The 16,282-nt window shown below is 43.6% G+C and overlaps 1 protein-coding gene across 3 annotated transcripts; it reads left to right on the top strand.

The window, feature by feature from the left end:
* Window positions 1-292: 292 nt before the first annotated feature.
* Window positions 293-10,075, top strand: TMEM14A (transmembrane protein 14A). Of its 3 annotated transcripts, XM_057699433.1 has the most exons (6): window positions 316-438; window positions 3,868-4,004; window positions 4,840-4,924; window positions 5,440-5,541; window positions 7,043-7,130; window positions 8,639-10,075. In XM_057699433.1, the coding sequence occupies exons 3-6, from the start codon at window positions 4,855-4,857 to the stop codon at window positions 8,676-8,678; spliced, it is 300 nt and encodes a 99-aa protein (XP_057555416.1). In that variant the 5' UTR covers window positions 316-438; window positions 3,868-4,004; window positions 4,840-4,854; the 3' UTR covers window positions 8,679-10,075. The 3 variants fall into 3 exon arrangements, with proteins under 3 accessions (XP_057555415.1, XP_057555416.1, XP_057555417.1); XM_057699432.1 differs by lacking the exon at window positions 3,868-4,004 and having other exon boundaries at window positions 293-438; XM_057699434.1 differs by lacking the exons at window positions 316-438; window positions 3,868-4,004 and adding an exon at window positions 458-784.
* The last annotated feature ends 6,207 nt before the right edge of the window (window positions 10,076-16,282 follow it).

The following is a 16,282-nucleotide window of genomic DNA, read 5'->3' as shown; positions in this document are numbered from 1 at the left end:
CACTCCCTGCGAATGCTTGTCAGTTCCGCTCCGTCCGGCAGGAGGCAGCAGATCCCAGCCCCGGGATCAGAACCAGGACCGAAAGCCGGGCCGCCGGAGCGAGCGGCCGGGTCCGGAGCGAGGGACCAGGTGTGGCCGCCTCCTGTGATGCTACAATGAGGGCGCTGCACGTGGTACAGCCGACTAACCTCCCAGGCACCCGGCGGGCATGGGTGGGGCGGGCCTGAGCGGCCGAGGACCCGGTGCGGCGCATGCGCACGCGGGGGGACGGGGGGCGGTGCCTCCGGAAATCAGGGGCCCCGCCCAGTGCTGAGAGGTATCGCGCAGAGTCGGAAAGCACTGGCGGCGGGATCAGCTTCCCGACTCCAGGTTCAAGTTTTCCCGCAGCTAGCTCCCGACTCTTCTCTTTTCAGCCGCGGGGAGAGCTTGGGGCTGCAGGTGAGCTGTACATCTCGCAATTTGAGACCTTCCTGCCCGTAATTTTCATGCAACGGTGCAGAAATAGGCATATAACGAAAAGAGAACCTTGGGAGGATTTTGCAGGGGGTGGAGTCTGTTCTCCTGGGGATCGCTTCTCTCCTCCTGGAATTCCCCGAATTTCTTCCTTCCGCGGCCCTGAGTCTCCCACCTGTCCTCCCTCCTTCCTTCCTGGAGCTAGGGAGAGGTGGGGAAGAGGGTGGGGCTCTTGGACCATCGCAGGAATGCTTGGCAAGGTTTTAAAGCTTCCCAGCACCACCCAGACTTCACTAGAAAATGTGTCTTTCGAACCCCAAGGAGTTCAAAGGTAGGTAATTATTGATACTGAACGTGTGGAAATGCTTTTTATATAATAGCTTACGGAAAATCTCTTAGTGGGTTCCCCAGATTTTGGAGGGCTAGGGGCAAGGCAGGGCCCCTTCACCTGGTTTTGTGCGTTGTGCAGTAAATCATTCTGCTGCATTGCACCGAGATGCTTTCTGGCCTTTCCAAGGGCTGGGCATCCTGTTTGCGATGGGAGCACGTGACGCGTTGCGCGCCTCGTCCCCACCTCCATCCCTCCCCTTGTTGAGGTAGCCTCTGGCTTTCCTGTGTGATTCTGAGCAGGTCATACTGCCCTGCCATGGAAAAAGAGCACCAGGGCTGATTGCCTTTTGTTTGAATTTTCGCTGTAAGCACAGAAACCTCTTACAAGGATTGAAAATAGATGTGTCTTGCCTCCTTAAAACAACACTCAGTTCACTAAGGAGATGAAGTGTTTTTTTCCTGGCAGTAGAGCTATACCGAGGGTAGGTCAGTTACAGAATGTCTTAATGAAGAAGTTATTCCTTTGGTTCACTTACTCACCCAGCACGTTTTTACTAAGCACCTGCCTACGTGCTCGGCACTAAGCTTGGTGCTGTGAGGAAGACAAGATGAATTGAACCTGAGCTTAGTCCTCAAGGAGCTTGACTGGCCCAGAGGATAGAGAAGTTGAACAGAAGTAACTCTATACAGGTAGAAGGGATGGGGCCCCAAGAGAGGGTCAGAGGAGGGAGAAGAATCAGGCTTTCACACCAGGTGATTGACTTAAGGAGAAAATTAAGTCCCTAAATTATTACCTGATGATGAGTGACCTCTCTCATAAGCTTCACATCTGTACGAAAGGGTGTTTCCTGACTGTGTGTTAGGTGTCCTAGACTGAATATGTTTCACTCAGGCCCCATCATTCCTGGCCGCTCCCTCTACCGCCACCACACACCTGCTGCTGTTCCATTGCTCCCTGTCTCAGGAAACAGCATCAAGGCTCTCCTCTCCCCTAGTGGTCCAAGCCAGAGACATCCCTCCCTCTCCCTCCCCATACCCAGACTTGTTAATTCAATCTTCTGACCTCTCAGATCTGTCCACCTTGCTCCACCCTCATTTCTCCAGGCCAGGCCACCACCATCTCTTGCGTGGCTTACTGCCTCCCAGTTTATCTTTACCAGACTCCCTTTCCAGGGCTTCCAGGGGTGGTCTAGCCCTTGCTCACCAGCCCCCACCCCCCTTTCCACACCCCTTGCACTTCTCTCCGTTTTGAAACCATGCTGCCGTGCTTTCTCATGCCACCAGGCCTTTGCATGGGTCTCCCTTCTGCCTAGGACACACCCTTCCTTGCCACCCTCCTTCCTTGGTTTACTCCTGCACTCCCCAAGGCCCCAGCTGGGTCCCTGCTTCCCAGAGGAATTTTTCTTCAGACTTCAGACCTCAGTAGTTGCAGCTACTGGTTGTGGTGCCCCGCCTCTCCTCCAGAGGGCTCCCTCATGCAGCTGCTGCCTCCACGGTGCTGCACTGGAAATTCTGGCAGACCAGGGCCGTGTCCATCAGCGGGGCTTTCCATCGCTTCCTGCTGCCTGCACACAGAAGACGCCCAAGAAAAAGTCGTTGATGGAATTGGCTATAAGTGCAGGCTGTAATATAATGGTTTGAGTCTGTGAATGCCTGGGTCATTAATCTACCTTACCTCAGTTGATTTCTCCCCGTGCTTAAATAGTATTGCCCTTGTTCACCTCAAGCTTAAAAATGGGTATAAGAAAGAGAAGAAAAATGGATGAGAGAGAAGAATTGCTGTTTGAGCAGCTGATATTTGTTGGGTGTTCATTGTGTGGCAGATGCAGTTCTGATTGCCTTACAGCATTAACTCATTTTGTCACCACAACAACTCTGTGAAGTAGGTATCTTTATTATCCCTATTTTACAGGTGGAGAAACTGAGGTACAGAGATTAAAGAACATGCCTAATGTCACATGCTGGTGAAGCCAAGCATACATTGTGGAATATGATGAGCTCTTTGAGAAAGACAGGAAGTAGGACTGGACATGAGGTGCTTGTAGAGCTGAAGATAGTAGGTCACCATGTGGAAGGCAGTGCAGCTAAGCTATGAGGCCAAGCAGAAGTGCTTAACCCAGAATTCAAAACTCTGAAGAACCTTAGGCTCACTTACACATTCACTCTTTTGGCAGCTAACTCAGTTTTCAGAGGTACTACTAGTTAGGAATGAGACTTCTCTGAGTCTGAAATCTTGGTTCTGCTGTGTGACCTCTCAGCCGCTGCTTGCCTTCTCTGTGCTTCAGTTGCCTCATCTGGAAAATGGGAATAATAATGATAGTACCTACCTTCTAGGGTTGTGGTGATAATTGAGTTGATACGTATAAGGCCTTAGAGTGGTGTGTGGCATGTGGTAATTCTCAGAAACATTTGTTTATCCATCATTCAGTCAACAAATGGTTTTTGAACACAGGTCCTTCCTTCCTATATGTTCAATCCCACTGGACCGCTTCTCGAGCATCAACAACTATACTGTTTTAATTCTTCATCCCACAGACATTGAGGATTTTCCATTGCTGCCTTCTTTTCAGCGCCATCACCTCCTTCTGTGCCTCAGGCTCCCTCCCCCAGACCCTTCCTCGCAATAAGTGCTAGTTTACTCTCTGAGATCAGCTCAAGACCCCTTTCCATTTTTCTGGGTCAGTTTGTTACCAGCGGTTACAGAGAATTAAAGACCAGGTAAATGGCAAGCAGTGAGAAAATTGTGAAAGTACAAAGAATTCTCATACACCATTTCTCATGGATACAAAGATGATTATTTTCTCCAGGGAGGAAATAGAGATGTAAAAAAGTGAAGATGTGAAGTCACCACCAGGAACCTTAGAATTTAAAAAGCTGCAAGAACTTTAGAGCTTATCTCATCTATTCCCCTTGTTTTGGGGGAGTTGGCGTTAGAAATGGGGCATGGTCCAGAGCCCAGCAGCCACTAGTGACCAGAACGCGTGTGTCCAGCATGTAGCCAGCACACTTTCTCCTGCATCTTGGAGAATCCCGGGCAGGATTTCAGTGGAGCTTCTTAGAATTTCCCACCCCTGGATGTTTCAGCTGCTGCTGTGATGCCTGTAGGATATCACGGTCACTCAGTTAACTTCGTGCCAGGGCTGCATTGCATCCTTTAATGGTTTACCGTGGACAAAGCGTGGGTGTCTCTGCCACCACAGGAGAGCTGTCTCACAACAAAGGTATTGCAAAGCACATGTTGAAAGGGAATCTTTGGGGACTTCACTGGCGGTCCAGTGGTTAAGACTCCATGCACCAATGCAGGGGACACAGATTTGATCCCTGGTTGGGGAACTAAGATCCCGCATGCCGCGTGGCATCACCAAAAAAAAAATGAAATAAAAAAAAAGAAGAAAGAAAAAAGAAAGGGAATCTTTGGTTGAATCAACAAGCAAATGTCTGCATTACCTCTTTCCTGTTCTTGGCGTGGGGGGGGTGGGGCGGAATAAATATCCGTGCAAATACGAAAGAAAGAATTATAAGGTGGAGCCACTGAGGTCAGGGAATTCAGAGGAAGAAGAGCAGAAGCTCCAGGCCAAGTGGATGGTGCAGGCGGGAGTGGTCAGGGAGTTTGGGGGGTGCTGAGAAGGGGAGCAGGTTCAGAGGGAGATGGGGCGTAGAGGGCAGCTGGGGATGGAGGTGGTGGAGAGGGGGAACATTCCAGGCACGGGAGTGCAGAGTGGAGACGGGCAGGGTCACAGCCCCCTGAGGAGACCCACTAACCGGATGGAAGTCCTCCTGGGGACGTGGTGGGGGGTACACAGCTGAGGGAACAGCAGGTCTTGAAGATAAGAAAGGAGAATCAGCCTCAGGTGTCACCCTGAGTGCGCCTGAGAGTGATGACGGTGGGGGGACAGCGGCTGAGTGTTGGGAGAGGTGAAGATTTAGCTGCCCTTTTCTTAGTAGATTAGAGAACTTGATTTCTGTAATTCTGTGAAGTGCACATCATTTTTATACACATTTGGTCCCACAGAGTCTTTTTATCTTGTAAAATATGTCCCTTTCGCCTTGCTTTAGACTTGAACCTTGCCAATGGACCTGATTGGTTTTGGTTATGCAGCTCTGGTGACATTCGGAAGCATTTTGGGATATAAGCGGAGAGGTGAGCCCAAACCAGATTTTTCATCAAAGGGACCTGGTGGGAGGTTGGTGGTTGTGATAGGATCGTCTGAGGGTCTATAAGTAGGACAAGAAGCTACTGAGAACCAGCAGGTGGTGGAAGGGATTCTCAGAAGGGGGGGTTCTGAGGGGTTCAGAACCTGTCATTCCAGAGCCTAGGCATCTGGGTCTCCCTTCATCTGTTAGTATCAATTGCATAATTAATTGACTTAACCTCCTCAGGGTTACTCATTTATTATCGAATGAGTTTTTTGGTTTACATACCCATAGTGTCAAAAAACTGAATTATGTTGACATTGTGTGTTGCGAAGGAAGATTACTTAGATATCAGCATGGAACAGTCATTTCTTAGAAACCCTCCAGAGATAGCTGATACCTAATTTGGCTTTGTCCCATTACAGTGCCCAAGAAGAAATGCTTTTTTCCACATGTGAAGTAATGAGGGCTTGCCTTTCGTTTGGCGATTCTCTCTCTGAGCGCGTTACTTTTTTTCTCCAGGTGGTGTTCTGTCTTTGATTGCTGGTCTTTTTGTTGGATTTTTGGCTGGCTATGGAGCTTACCGTGTCTCCAATGACAAGCGAGATGTAAAACTGTCACTGTGTGAGTAGGCGTTTTTCCCAGTCATGGAGAATCAAAGCTTGGGGGTAGTTTTCTGATACCTAGCCAAGGTGTACTAGAAAATACTGGTCAGATGGCAGGCGGGCACACGCATGCTTCGAGACAGAACACCGTTCTTGTTCCTTTCTACAGAGACCCGATCAAAAACAATGATGTTGCTGCCAGGCCTTCCAACTCAGAAGAATGTTTCTATAAAACTTGTTACTAAAAAAATAAAATTAGAAAAAGTGAGGAATTATGTCTGGATTTTCTGCTAACGCTCCTAAATGCATATTAGCCTAGTTTGTGTTACTGTGAGAATGTCTAAAAAGAGACAGCCTTGCATTATTTTATTTAAATCACAATCAGCTTTTAGATCCCACTTTGCCTTAAGATTTAACCTAGAAGAGCAAGGCTGACTCTTTTAGCTTCTTCCCTTCTTGGGCTTATAGTAGGAGAAAAACCTGTGTGTGTGTTTAAAGCCCCAGGATGCTTGGCTTTCTTCTGTCTGGGTTGAAAGACAAATACGGAGAAGGTCTGGAAAACTACGCTAAGGAAGTGGTCTCTGTTTAATTTGATGATTATTCAAAGTGCCTTGGTGGATGTGGAAGAAAATACAAAGGAAGACAAATTGTACCAGTTCTTTATTTGAGGGAGAGAAAGAGATTAAGTGGGATTTTTTTTCCATACTTATTTTAAATAGGAGCAAGGGCTATTTTTAATAATGAAATTTTGTCAGAAAGTAAAAATATCAGCAAGATATATGTATACACACATACACACATATATAGGGCTTTTTATTCATATGCACTTAAATAGTTCATGTATGTTTGTTGTCAATCATGTTTTTTATATCAGCAAGTGATTTTTCCTTGAAAATTGCTCTTAAATTGTGACATCGATGCCCTTGTCTCTTACATACTGCTTGTCTCATCATATTGGTTCAGCTTCTAAAAGGCTGGCATGATGCTTCTGAATTTAATATTGTTATTAGGCTGTTGTTATTTACTCTCCAGGCATCAGATTTCCAAAACGGAATGCTACAAAATAAAAAGTCAGCCTTTTCCTAGTGTCATTTTATTAATCAGGTCTTACTTTAAAGATTTACTTTAGAAACTGATTCTTTTCCTTCTCTTCAGCTAACTAAACAATTATTGGCTGTCTCCTGTGGGTGCAGGCATACTGCCTAGTGTTCCTCAGGCACCTTGAATAAGACACAGTCCTGGCCTTCCCAGGAGTGTCCTATAAATAGAAATTTATGTTAGAAAAAGACCTTTTCTGTTGAAGATATTTCAGGAATGGATTTTAACGTGCTCAGTAAACCTTTTTGATGAGCTAGTTTATAAAGTGTTTTAATAGAGCACTTTATCTCTTCAAGAAAATAGCAACTCAGTACCAATACATGATAGTTGTATTAGAAAGCTGAAATGAAATCCCTTTTTTTCACAAGCAAGCACTGATAACACGTTTGAAACTCTGGTTCACGCACTGGTTTGGTTTTTAGTTACAGCTTTCTTTCTGGCCACCATAATGGGGGTGAGGTTCAAGAGATCCAAGAAAATCATGCCAGCCGGGCTGGTTGCCGGTTTAAGGTAAGAAAAACCTATTTTGATCTATATTTTCCTCTGCCAACATTTTGAAGTGCTGAATTTTTGGCAAAAGTCAGTTTTAACTTGAAAGGTCAAAGTAATTTTTATTACAATCAGCAGGACTTTAAAACCTTAAAATATCTTCCAATCAATTGTTGACATTTATAGGCACGTGAACGTTTTTATCAAATAAACTTAGTGTTGCTGTAGTATCTGATCACGTGTACACACTTACCTTTTTCAGAATAAAGAACTAAATTCAGCCTCATTTTTTCTCAGGATTTACCCATCTGAGACAGTAAATATATTCATTAAAATCTGATAATCTCTCTTAAAGAGTTGGACTGAGTGACAGTCTGTCGAAGTTATTTTGAGTTTTTAAGGAGAAAACTTAATATTTTTTAAAAAGGTAAATAGGGAGCTTCAGATTCCTCTTAATTTGATCCCAGTAATTCTGTCCACGGGTTTGAGCACATTACCAAGTGAAAAATTTGTACGTAACATTTTAAATTCTTCCTGGAAGTTGGCTTTACATGTTGACAGCTATCAACATGTTCATTTTCTTTCTACGGTTTCACTTTTTGGAATTTATTCCAAAGAAATAATGAGATGTATACAAAGACTGATGTTTATTGTACCTTTATTTCTAGAGGAAAACATGATGAACTGAAAAATTAGAAACAGCTTAAAAATTCACCAGCAAGGAAATGGTTAATAAGTGTTTTGTCCAGTTAATGGAATGTTGAGCAAGTATTACGTGTCATGTTTTCAATAACTGTTTAGTGACATTAGAAAATATTAATAACATAATAGGAAATGAAAATAGAATAAACAAACAAATATAGTGTGTGATCTCAATGTTTAAAAAAATCTGTGTATAGAAAAACAAGATAGCAAGGAAATACTTCAAATTATTAGTAATCTCTTGGTGGTAACGCAATGGGTAGTTTTCTCCTTTCTACTTTTCAATAGAATTTCCTAGTGTGGCTGGGTATAATGTTTATGATTTGGGAATGAAAGTGTGATTATAAAAGGACTGCTTTCTAATGATAGCCCTGTTCTAATAATGATACTTGGTGGTGGAGAGTGTCAGAAGTAGGGTTTATAGGCCAAGAAGACAGGACCCCAAACGTGGAAAGAAGCTGAGATTGTAATAATGATATCCCCAGATCTCCCCTTGATTAGTTTTTCAAGTTGCTTGCCATTACTAGCTTTTGAAAGTCTTGTGTTTTTTCCCGAACCTTTCTTTTATGAAGGTTCATTCCAGATTTTCAGAACAGTGAGTTCTGATTTTTCTCCTTCATTCAGTGAACGTTATTAAGTGGCTAATTAGTCATGGCTGGGAAGTTCAAGTACAGGGATGGGGAGATCACCCCTGCCCCGGGGAGTAGAAGCAGGGCAGGACCCTGGAAGCCAGGGTTTTGTACCACACTGGTTAGGTGAACGCAGGACCCTTCTATCTCACACCTCCTGAGTCACCCACCCCTTGCCTGTCTTTTATTTTATTCCAGCCTCATGATGATCCTGAGACTTGTCTTACTGCTGCTCTGAGAATCCAGAGGAACTGAAAACCAAGTTCGAGTCATTCTGCTTTAATGGGCAGAGCCTACTCTTAGTGTTGGAAAGATAAATTCCAATATGGGATGTTCAACGCAGTCTTATTTTATGTAAGAAACTACAAAAGAAATATTGTCACCTCTAATATGGACACTAGTTTGAGGGTTTGTTTTTTTTTTAAGTCCTGGATCATCTTCACCATCATTATTCTGAATTCTTTTTCTGGAAGAGTGCCTATCTCCTCTTCATTTAGTTGTTTTTCTGGTGTTTTATCTTGTCCCTTCATCTGGTACAAAGTCTTTTGCCTTTTCATTTTTCTGTGTCTTTCTGTGGCTGTGATTTTCAGTTCCACAAGATGAAATACTGCTGATACTGCTTGATTCTGCTGTCTGCCTTCTTGTGGAGGAAGCTGTCTAGGAGGCTCGTGGGTGCTTCCTGATGGGAGCGACTGATGGTGGGTTGGGCTGGGTGGGTGGAGCTCAGTGACACTTTAATCTGCTTGTTTGCCAATGGGTGGGGCTGTGTTCCCACCCTGCTGGTCATTTGGCATGAGGCTACCTAGCACTGGAGCTTACAGGCTCTTTGGTGGGGCTAATGGCAGTCTCTGGGAGGGCTCACGCCAATGAGCACTTCTCAGAACCCCTGCTGCCAGTGCCCCTGTCTCCTCGGTGAGCCACAGCTGCCCCCCACCTCTGCAGGCAACCCTCCAACACCAGCAGGTAGGTCTGGTTCAGTCTCCTATGGGGTCACTGGTCCTTCCCCCTGGGTCCTGGTGAGCACACTTTTTTGTGTGCCCTCCAAGAGTGGAGTCTCCGTTTTCCCCAGTCCTGTGGAGGTCCTGCAATCAAATCCCACTGGCTTTCAAAGTCTGATTCTCTGGGGATTCCTCCTCCCGTTGCTGGACTCCCAGGTTGGGAAGCCTGATGTGGGGCTCAGAACCCTCACTTTAGTGGGTGGACTTCTGCAGTATAACTGTTCTCCAGCTTGTGAGTCACCCACCCAGCATTTATGGGATTTAATTTTAACGTGATTGCGCCCCTCCTACCATCTCATTGCGGCTTCTCCTTTGTCTCTGGATGTGTGATGGTTTTTTTTGGTGAGTTCCAGTGTCTTTCTGTCGATGGTTGTTCAGCAGTTAGTTGTAATTCTGGTGCTCTTGCAAGAGGGAGTGAGCGCACGTCCTCCTACTCCGCCATCTTGATTCCGTTCCCACATGCATTCTTATTCAAACCAATATAAATTAAATTGGCAAGTCAAATTTCTTGTGACATGACACTAGCTACCCTAAGTTCACAGACATCTTGTAAGGGACCCTTTTTTTTTTTTTTAAACAAATAGTTTAACTGTTTTCTAATTGTCAGGTACTGCTTTCATTAAAGATATTTAATAAATTGTGCTATACCCTTTGATTTGCTCTGTCATGTTTTATAGATTTTTTTTTTTGGACAGTTTGAAATACTCATGTCTGAGATAAGTTTAAATTAAACTACAAGTTACCAGATGATGGAACGCCCTAAGTGGGCTTCACAGAATGCTAACGTATCTATTTATCATTTGTGTTATATTCAAAATTATTTTTTTTCCATTTTAATTGTATCGCTCCCAGTGTTTTGTTTTTTTGTTGTTTTTTTTTTCTTTAAAAAACTTCATCCTCGGGCTTCCTAGGTGGCGCAGTGGTTAAGAATCCGCCTGCCAATGCAGGGGACACAGGTTCGATCCCTGCTCCAGGAAGATCCCACATGCCACGGAGCAACTAAGCCCGTGTGCCAAAAAAAAACAAAAAACAAAAAAACAACTTCATCCTCAGCACACTCTGTACTAACAGAATGTATTCAGTATTCAAATAAAAGACATTCTGTTTTTAAACCTGTTTCTCTCATTTTGGTGCCTTCTCTTTATACTCATATCATCTTTAACATTTAAGTGTTCAAGTATTAATGCAAGAGATTGGGAAGGAGAGTTATTTAAGCCAGAGATTTCCTCAGGAGCAGACATTTTCTCTCTCTCTGAAGCAGTAATAATTCTGAAACAAAAGTGATTTTGTCCCAAGTCACCACTTCACTTTTAGGCATGGTTACGACTGTTCACATCCAGGGCACTTACCTGTAGGCCTGAGTCAGCCCAGTTCTCCCACTGACTGCTGTGTGGCCTTTGGAAGGTCAAGTCCCCACTCTGGGACTCAGTTTCTCATCCTTGAGGAGGGATTTGGACTAAGTGATCAACCAAGACTCCTTAAAGCTCTAAAAGTCTGCGGTTTTGGTCTTGTTGGCTTTGCACAGTGGTGTCAAGATTCAGACCTTTCTTTATATGAAGTGGTGGGTAAGGTCCCAACTGATGACAGCAGAGATGATAGGTTGTGTTTGGCTACCTTTCCCAACTGACCTTCAGGGAGGTTGTTAAACTTTCAGTGACCATTCTGTAAAGGGAAGAAAGAAAAGAAAGCCTAGTAGTTTAACCAAGTAGGAAACCCAGACAGAATCCTTTGATATACTTTAAAAATATCCTACTTTAAAAAACAGAATCCCGCCAATCCTAATGGTGCCAGAGAACTGGTTCCACAGGCAAGACTGGGAAGGCGGTGGTTATTGGGGTGCTCCACGCACATGCTGACCGTCAAAGATGATGGAGAAAGGCCTCCAGGTTTGAATGGACAACCTTGTACTCAGACTGTGATTCTGATACTGAGGTAGAAACTAAATGGAAAATTGACCATAGAAACATATACTCTGTCTGTGAAATACTCTAGTGATTGGAAGTGTAACAAGCTAGTTTGAAGCTATGCTGTGTCCTGGCCTTTTCAAAAGGAGGTGGAAGGGGGTGATGGTTGATGTATGGTTGGTGGTGGTTTTTTTGTTTTTGTTTTTTTAAAGAAATCCTTAATATCCACTGGATTACTTAGGATTTTACTCTTTTGCAATAAGTAGGATGCAGAAGAATTCTAATTTGGATGATTCTGATTACTTGGTGTTTTCCTATTTTATGAAAAACAGAGAAAGTTTTCTGATGTACAGATAAGTATTAGGTAGTTTATTTCCTTATGCTTTTTATTACTTTATTAAAATGGCCTTATATTGTCTTTGTGGGTGGTGCTACAAATGTAAAGTGAAATATTTCCTGAGTTCTTTAGACCTGTTTATTTGCTGATACTCAGCTATTATAGTGCCCCTGTTTTTAAGAAACATGCCACGTTCAAATTTGAATATGTTCTTCACGGTCTCTGTGGGGTCTTCATCTAGTGGAGGTTTCCTCTGGCTTTCAGGCTGAGGAAATTTGTTAATTGTGGGAATGTAGCTGATTCTGGCCTTGAATTCCTAAAGTGCAAATGTATACTATCCACGAGAAGAGAATATGGCAAAATAAAATGTAAACGAGGCACATCTTTCTGTATGAGAAAAAGTGTTTATAATGTATCTTTCTCGTTGCTGGTGGAGGTGGGGGTTAAAATGGAATTTTCATACGTTGTGTGGTCCTGCAAAGTGATTCCAGCCTTGTAGAAAGCAAGGCAGCCCTATTTCTCAAGGAACACAAAAATGTTTATAGGCTCTAACCAAGTGATCCCATTTTTAAGATTGTATCCTAATGATATAATCCTAAATGCAGAAGAATTCATGTCTATGAAGATGTTGTTGCAACATTATTTATAAAAGCAAATATTCCAGAGCATCCTGATGCATAACTAATGAATAGAAGTTCTCATTTTTCTTATGTCATAAGCATTTTTTATGTTATGTAATCTTCGAAAGCATAACTTTAAGTGGCTGCATAAAATTCTATTGATGGATGTATCCTCATTTATGTAGACATTTCTCAGCTGTTGAATATTTAGTTCATGATTTTAACTAACGTTATTCTGAGTGCAATAAATAGAATATTATATAATCATGAAAAATGTCAAAATATATATAACAGACTACATTGTATAAAAATGGGCCAGACTAAATTTAACAATACTAACACATGCTTGTAATGGGAAGTGGAACATTGGGCTGCAGAATTATGATAACTTGGATGACAGCTATTTTAAGTCAGCATGTTTTAAAAGGATTATAAAGCAAGGGCTTCCCTGGTGGTCCAGTGGTTAAGACTTCACCTTCCAAGGCAGGGAGTGCGGGTTCGATCCTTGGTCGAGGAGTTACGATCCCACATGCATTGCTGCCAAAAAAACAAAACATAAAACAGAAGCAGTATTGTAACAAATTCAATAAAGACTTTAAAAATGGTCCACATCAAAAAAAGTCTTAAAAAAATTTTTAGTTAAAATGTCGTAGAAGAATCCACCAGTATAGCAGCGTGTTTCTGAGCTCAGGCTGTGGAATCAGACAGGTGTGAGTTCCAGCACTGTGAGCTACTAACTGTGTGGCCTAGGGAAAGTTAGTCAACCCCTCTGAGTCTCATTTTCTATCTACTTTGAGGATGGAATAAAGTAAACGGAATAATGTGCATTCAGTGCTGGCACAGGCTTGCCGTGAATAGAGCATAGTCTGTCGTTACGGCTTTGTTACATAGTGGCTCCGCAGATGGAGCCACTGTTACATATATTTTTGACATTTCTCATGATTATATAATATTCTATTCATTACGCTCAGAATAACTTTAGTGAAAAGATGGGATTATCGTGAGCATTGTCCCCTCACCTTATCTAGAGGTATTGAGGGTCTGCTACATTCCAGGCAAAGCCTTTGAGATTGAACTCCTGCCAGAAGCCTGGCCCAGGTGACTCTCCTCTGCTTTCCCATAAATCATTTTACTTTTTCATTTATTCCATTATGCTGAGGTTATCTGTCTCTGTGCTTGTCTCCCCCACTAGGCGTGTTCCTGGAAGGCATCTTTGTGCCCCTAGCAAAGGTCTGGGCATAAAGAAGTTAGAAAGTTCTTAAGGATAATCAACAACTGAAGGGATGGTTAAGTGAGTGATACAAATCCCTCTTCCCTGCTTTCTTGGGAGCTGTTTGGGGAGCAGTACCTGTAGCAGAGCGGAGCCCAAGAGGACACTGGGTCTGTACTCTTCAGCCATGAAGGTGACTTCCAGGTGCTGGACATCAGCCCAGCTCAGCCGCTTGTCCCCCAGAAAATCTTGCCCGTGGTCTCTTAGTGCCTGTGTGATAGTAGGGAAGGAGAAGGTAGAGGATTTAGGGACATACAAGTTAAAGTCAGTGTGATTTAGCAGAAAGTCCCTTAGAAGTTCAGAGACTTGGTTCCTGATCTCTGCCACCAGCTGGCTGTGTGAGTTCGAATAAGTCCCACCTCTCTGAGGGCTTCAGTGTGTTCATCTGAAAGAGACAGGAGAGCTTAAATCCTCCCAAGGATGCCAAACCCTGGAAATAGCTGAATCTTGTGTGCTTTCATCTTCATCTCATCTCCTGTATCTGCTCTGCAAGCCTTTATATTTGAGCACGGAAGCCTGGATTGTGGCTCCTCTAGGTCTGGGACCGTACGCTCTCCCCGCACCATCCCAGGGCAGGATCCTCAGGGGTGCAGCTCATTCTCACCGGGACCCACACCTCATTTTTACAAGCATTTTCCTCTAATAGGGCTCTGATTTATGGGTCTCTTTGATTCAAAATCAACTGAACATGAAATAAATAATTGGAGTAGGAGGTCACTAAGGAATATTCTAGCCCTAAAGCTCTGTGAAATTATGATACTTGGGCGTGGGGTCAGGAATGAGAGATGTGAGTGCAGGCTTCAGTGTTTTTAGTTGCATGACATGAGTTACTTTGCGTCTTTAGGCTCCGGTTGCCTCACCTGTAAAATGGGGATAAGAGTTGCACATCTTTCATGGAGTTATCCTGAAGATTAGATGGGATCGTGCATGTGAAATGCATGGCTCAGTGCTTGGCACATAGTGAGCACTGAGTAGAGGTGAGCCCTCAATATGATTAGCACTGCTGTCAGTGGTGATGTTACTGTTACTGTTTTTAGCCATGAGCGAAATCTCTGTACTACATAGTATCCAACTTCAGTCATTGGGAATAGTGGTGTTAAACATCCATTCCATGGTCAATATTGGTACAGTTATAAGACAAAGATCTCTTAAATTATATGTTAATGACAAAGGAATATATTATCTTTAAATACTTTTGAAAGAATGCTATGGAGAAAGCCTGAGTTATAAGATATTCACAGTTGACCCACCTTCCATCTGGGACCGAGGGAACTGAAAACTCACTAAATGTAATTAAGGGAAGAGTACAATCTGGGAAGTTAGAGTACCTGTAATCCATGTCAAATACACAAGTATCAAATAACCACGTGAGTAGGCTATAAAATGGTTGCTCATGATAAACATATTTAAATAGATGTACTAAATCATCCAAAGAGAACCAATGTTACTCAACCCAGAAAGGATGGATTAAACCAGAGGTAACAGAGCTATACTGCCAACATCTTCATCTGAAGGTGCTCAAACTTCTCAATGTAATAAGGCACAAAACTCACTCCACAAGTTCCCACTTGCCACCACCCGCATCTCTGTGCCAGAATGAACAGAAAGATGGGTATTATGTTTGACACAACACCGTGGCATAGTGAATAGACCACTGCTCTGCCATTGGAAAACCTCTGTCCTCGTCCAAGATGAGCCTCTTAACCTTTTTGAACCTTAGTTCCTCTAGCTTTAACCTAGAACAGCAGTGGGTGTCTTGAAGGTGGCCTTAAATTCTTTGCCACTCCTGCCATTGAGAGTAAGTCTCATTCTCCTGTTGAACCCGAGTGGGCCTTGGGAATTTGGTTGACCAGTAGAATGTGGGGCGGTAATATTCTGAGCTTCCAAGGTGAGGTCATAAGAAGCCTTACAGCTTCCACCTGGTCCTTTTCTGCATTTGCTCTGAGGGAAGCCAGCCACCACGACAGAAGTCTGACCTCACTGAGAACCTCATGCTATGACGAAGCCCAAGCTAGCCACACGAGGAGGTCATGCAGAGAGAGGGAGATACCTGGCCAGGCCCAGCTCTCCTGCCCTGGGTGCCAATCATATCAGCGAAGAACTGCACAAGAGACTCTCTGGGAATGCCTCCCAGCTGATCCCACCCCCTCACAGGACCAGGAGAGAGTGTCTGCAGCAGTACGTAACCAGAAGAATAGCGTTCAGAGCAGTTGGGATTATGTCATTGAAAGAGTTTTAAAATACACAGTATCTAACACATGTGAGGTTTTACCATAATGGTATATCAGTGAAGGCATAAGAAGAGTATCCATTTTCAATTTAGAAATAGTTCTGTGAAATACGTCCTTAAAAACCGTTTTGCATTAAAAGGAACCACAGCTCCTTAGAGAAATGGCTGAGTCCAGGTCCAGAGCAGGAGATGCATGGGATGAATCTGGATCATCCCATTACACCAGGTAATGAGGAAGCTATCAGACACCACTCGGGTAATGTCAAAATCCCCAGGAGCCGCGTGGCTCCCACTGGCCAAAGGTAGGACAATTTGAGCATAAAGAAGAAGAACAACTGAAGTGAATGGAAACACATCATAGGTGTTTAATTGAATGAGTCCACAGTGATACTAAATCAATAACAATTAACTGGTCAATGTTAGAGGATGCTGGTGAGCCAACTTATTATTTGGAAAATTGGCAAACAGAGGTCTACACTGTCC

This window comes from Hippopotamus amphibius, chromosome 11, assembly GCF_030028045.1.
Source record: "Hippopotamus amphibius kiboko isolate mHipAmp2 chromosome 11, mHipAmp2.hap2, whole genome shotgun sequence".
NCBI lineage: Eukaryota > Metazoa > Chordata > Mammalia > Artiodactyla > Hippopotamidae > Hippopotamus > Hippopotamus amphibius.
This window is presented reverse-complemented; position numbering and strand designations above follow the sequence as displayed.

Excerpts from the sequence above, each read along its gene's own strand:
- TMEM14A (XM_057699432.1), top strand. The coding sequence starts at position 4,855 with ATGGACCTGATTGGTTTTGGTTATGCAGCTCTGGTGACATTCGGAAGC. Across the intron at positions 5,542-7,042 it reads AGATGTAAAACTGTCACTGT|TTACAGCTTTCTTTCTGGCC; the intron begins GTGAGTAGGCGT and ends TTTGGTTTTTAG. Across the intron at positions 7,131-8,638 it reads GGGCTGGTTGCCGGTTTAAG|CCTCATGATGATCCTGAGAC; the intron begins GTAAGAAAAACC and ends ATTTTATTCCAG.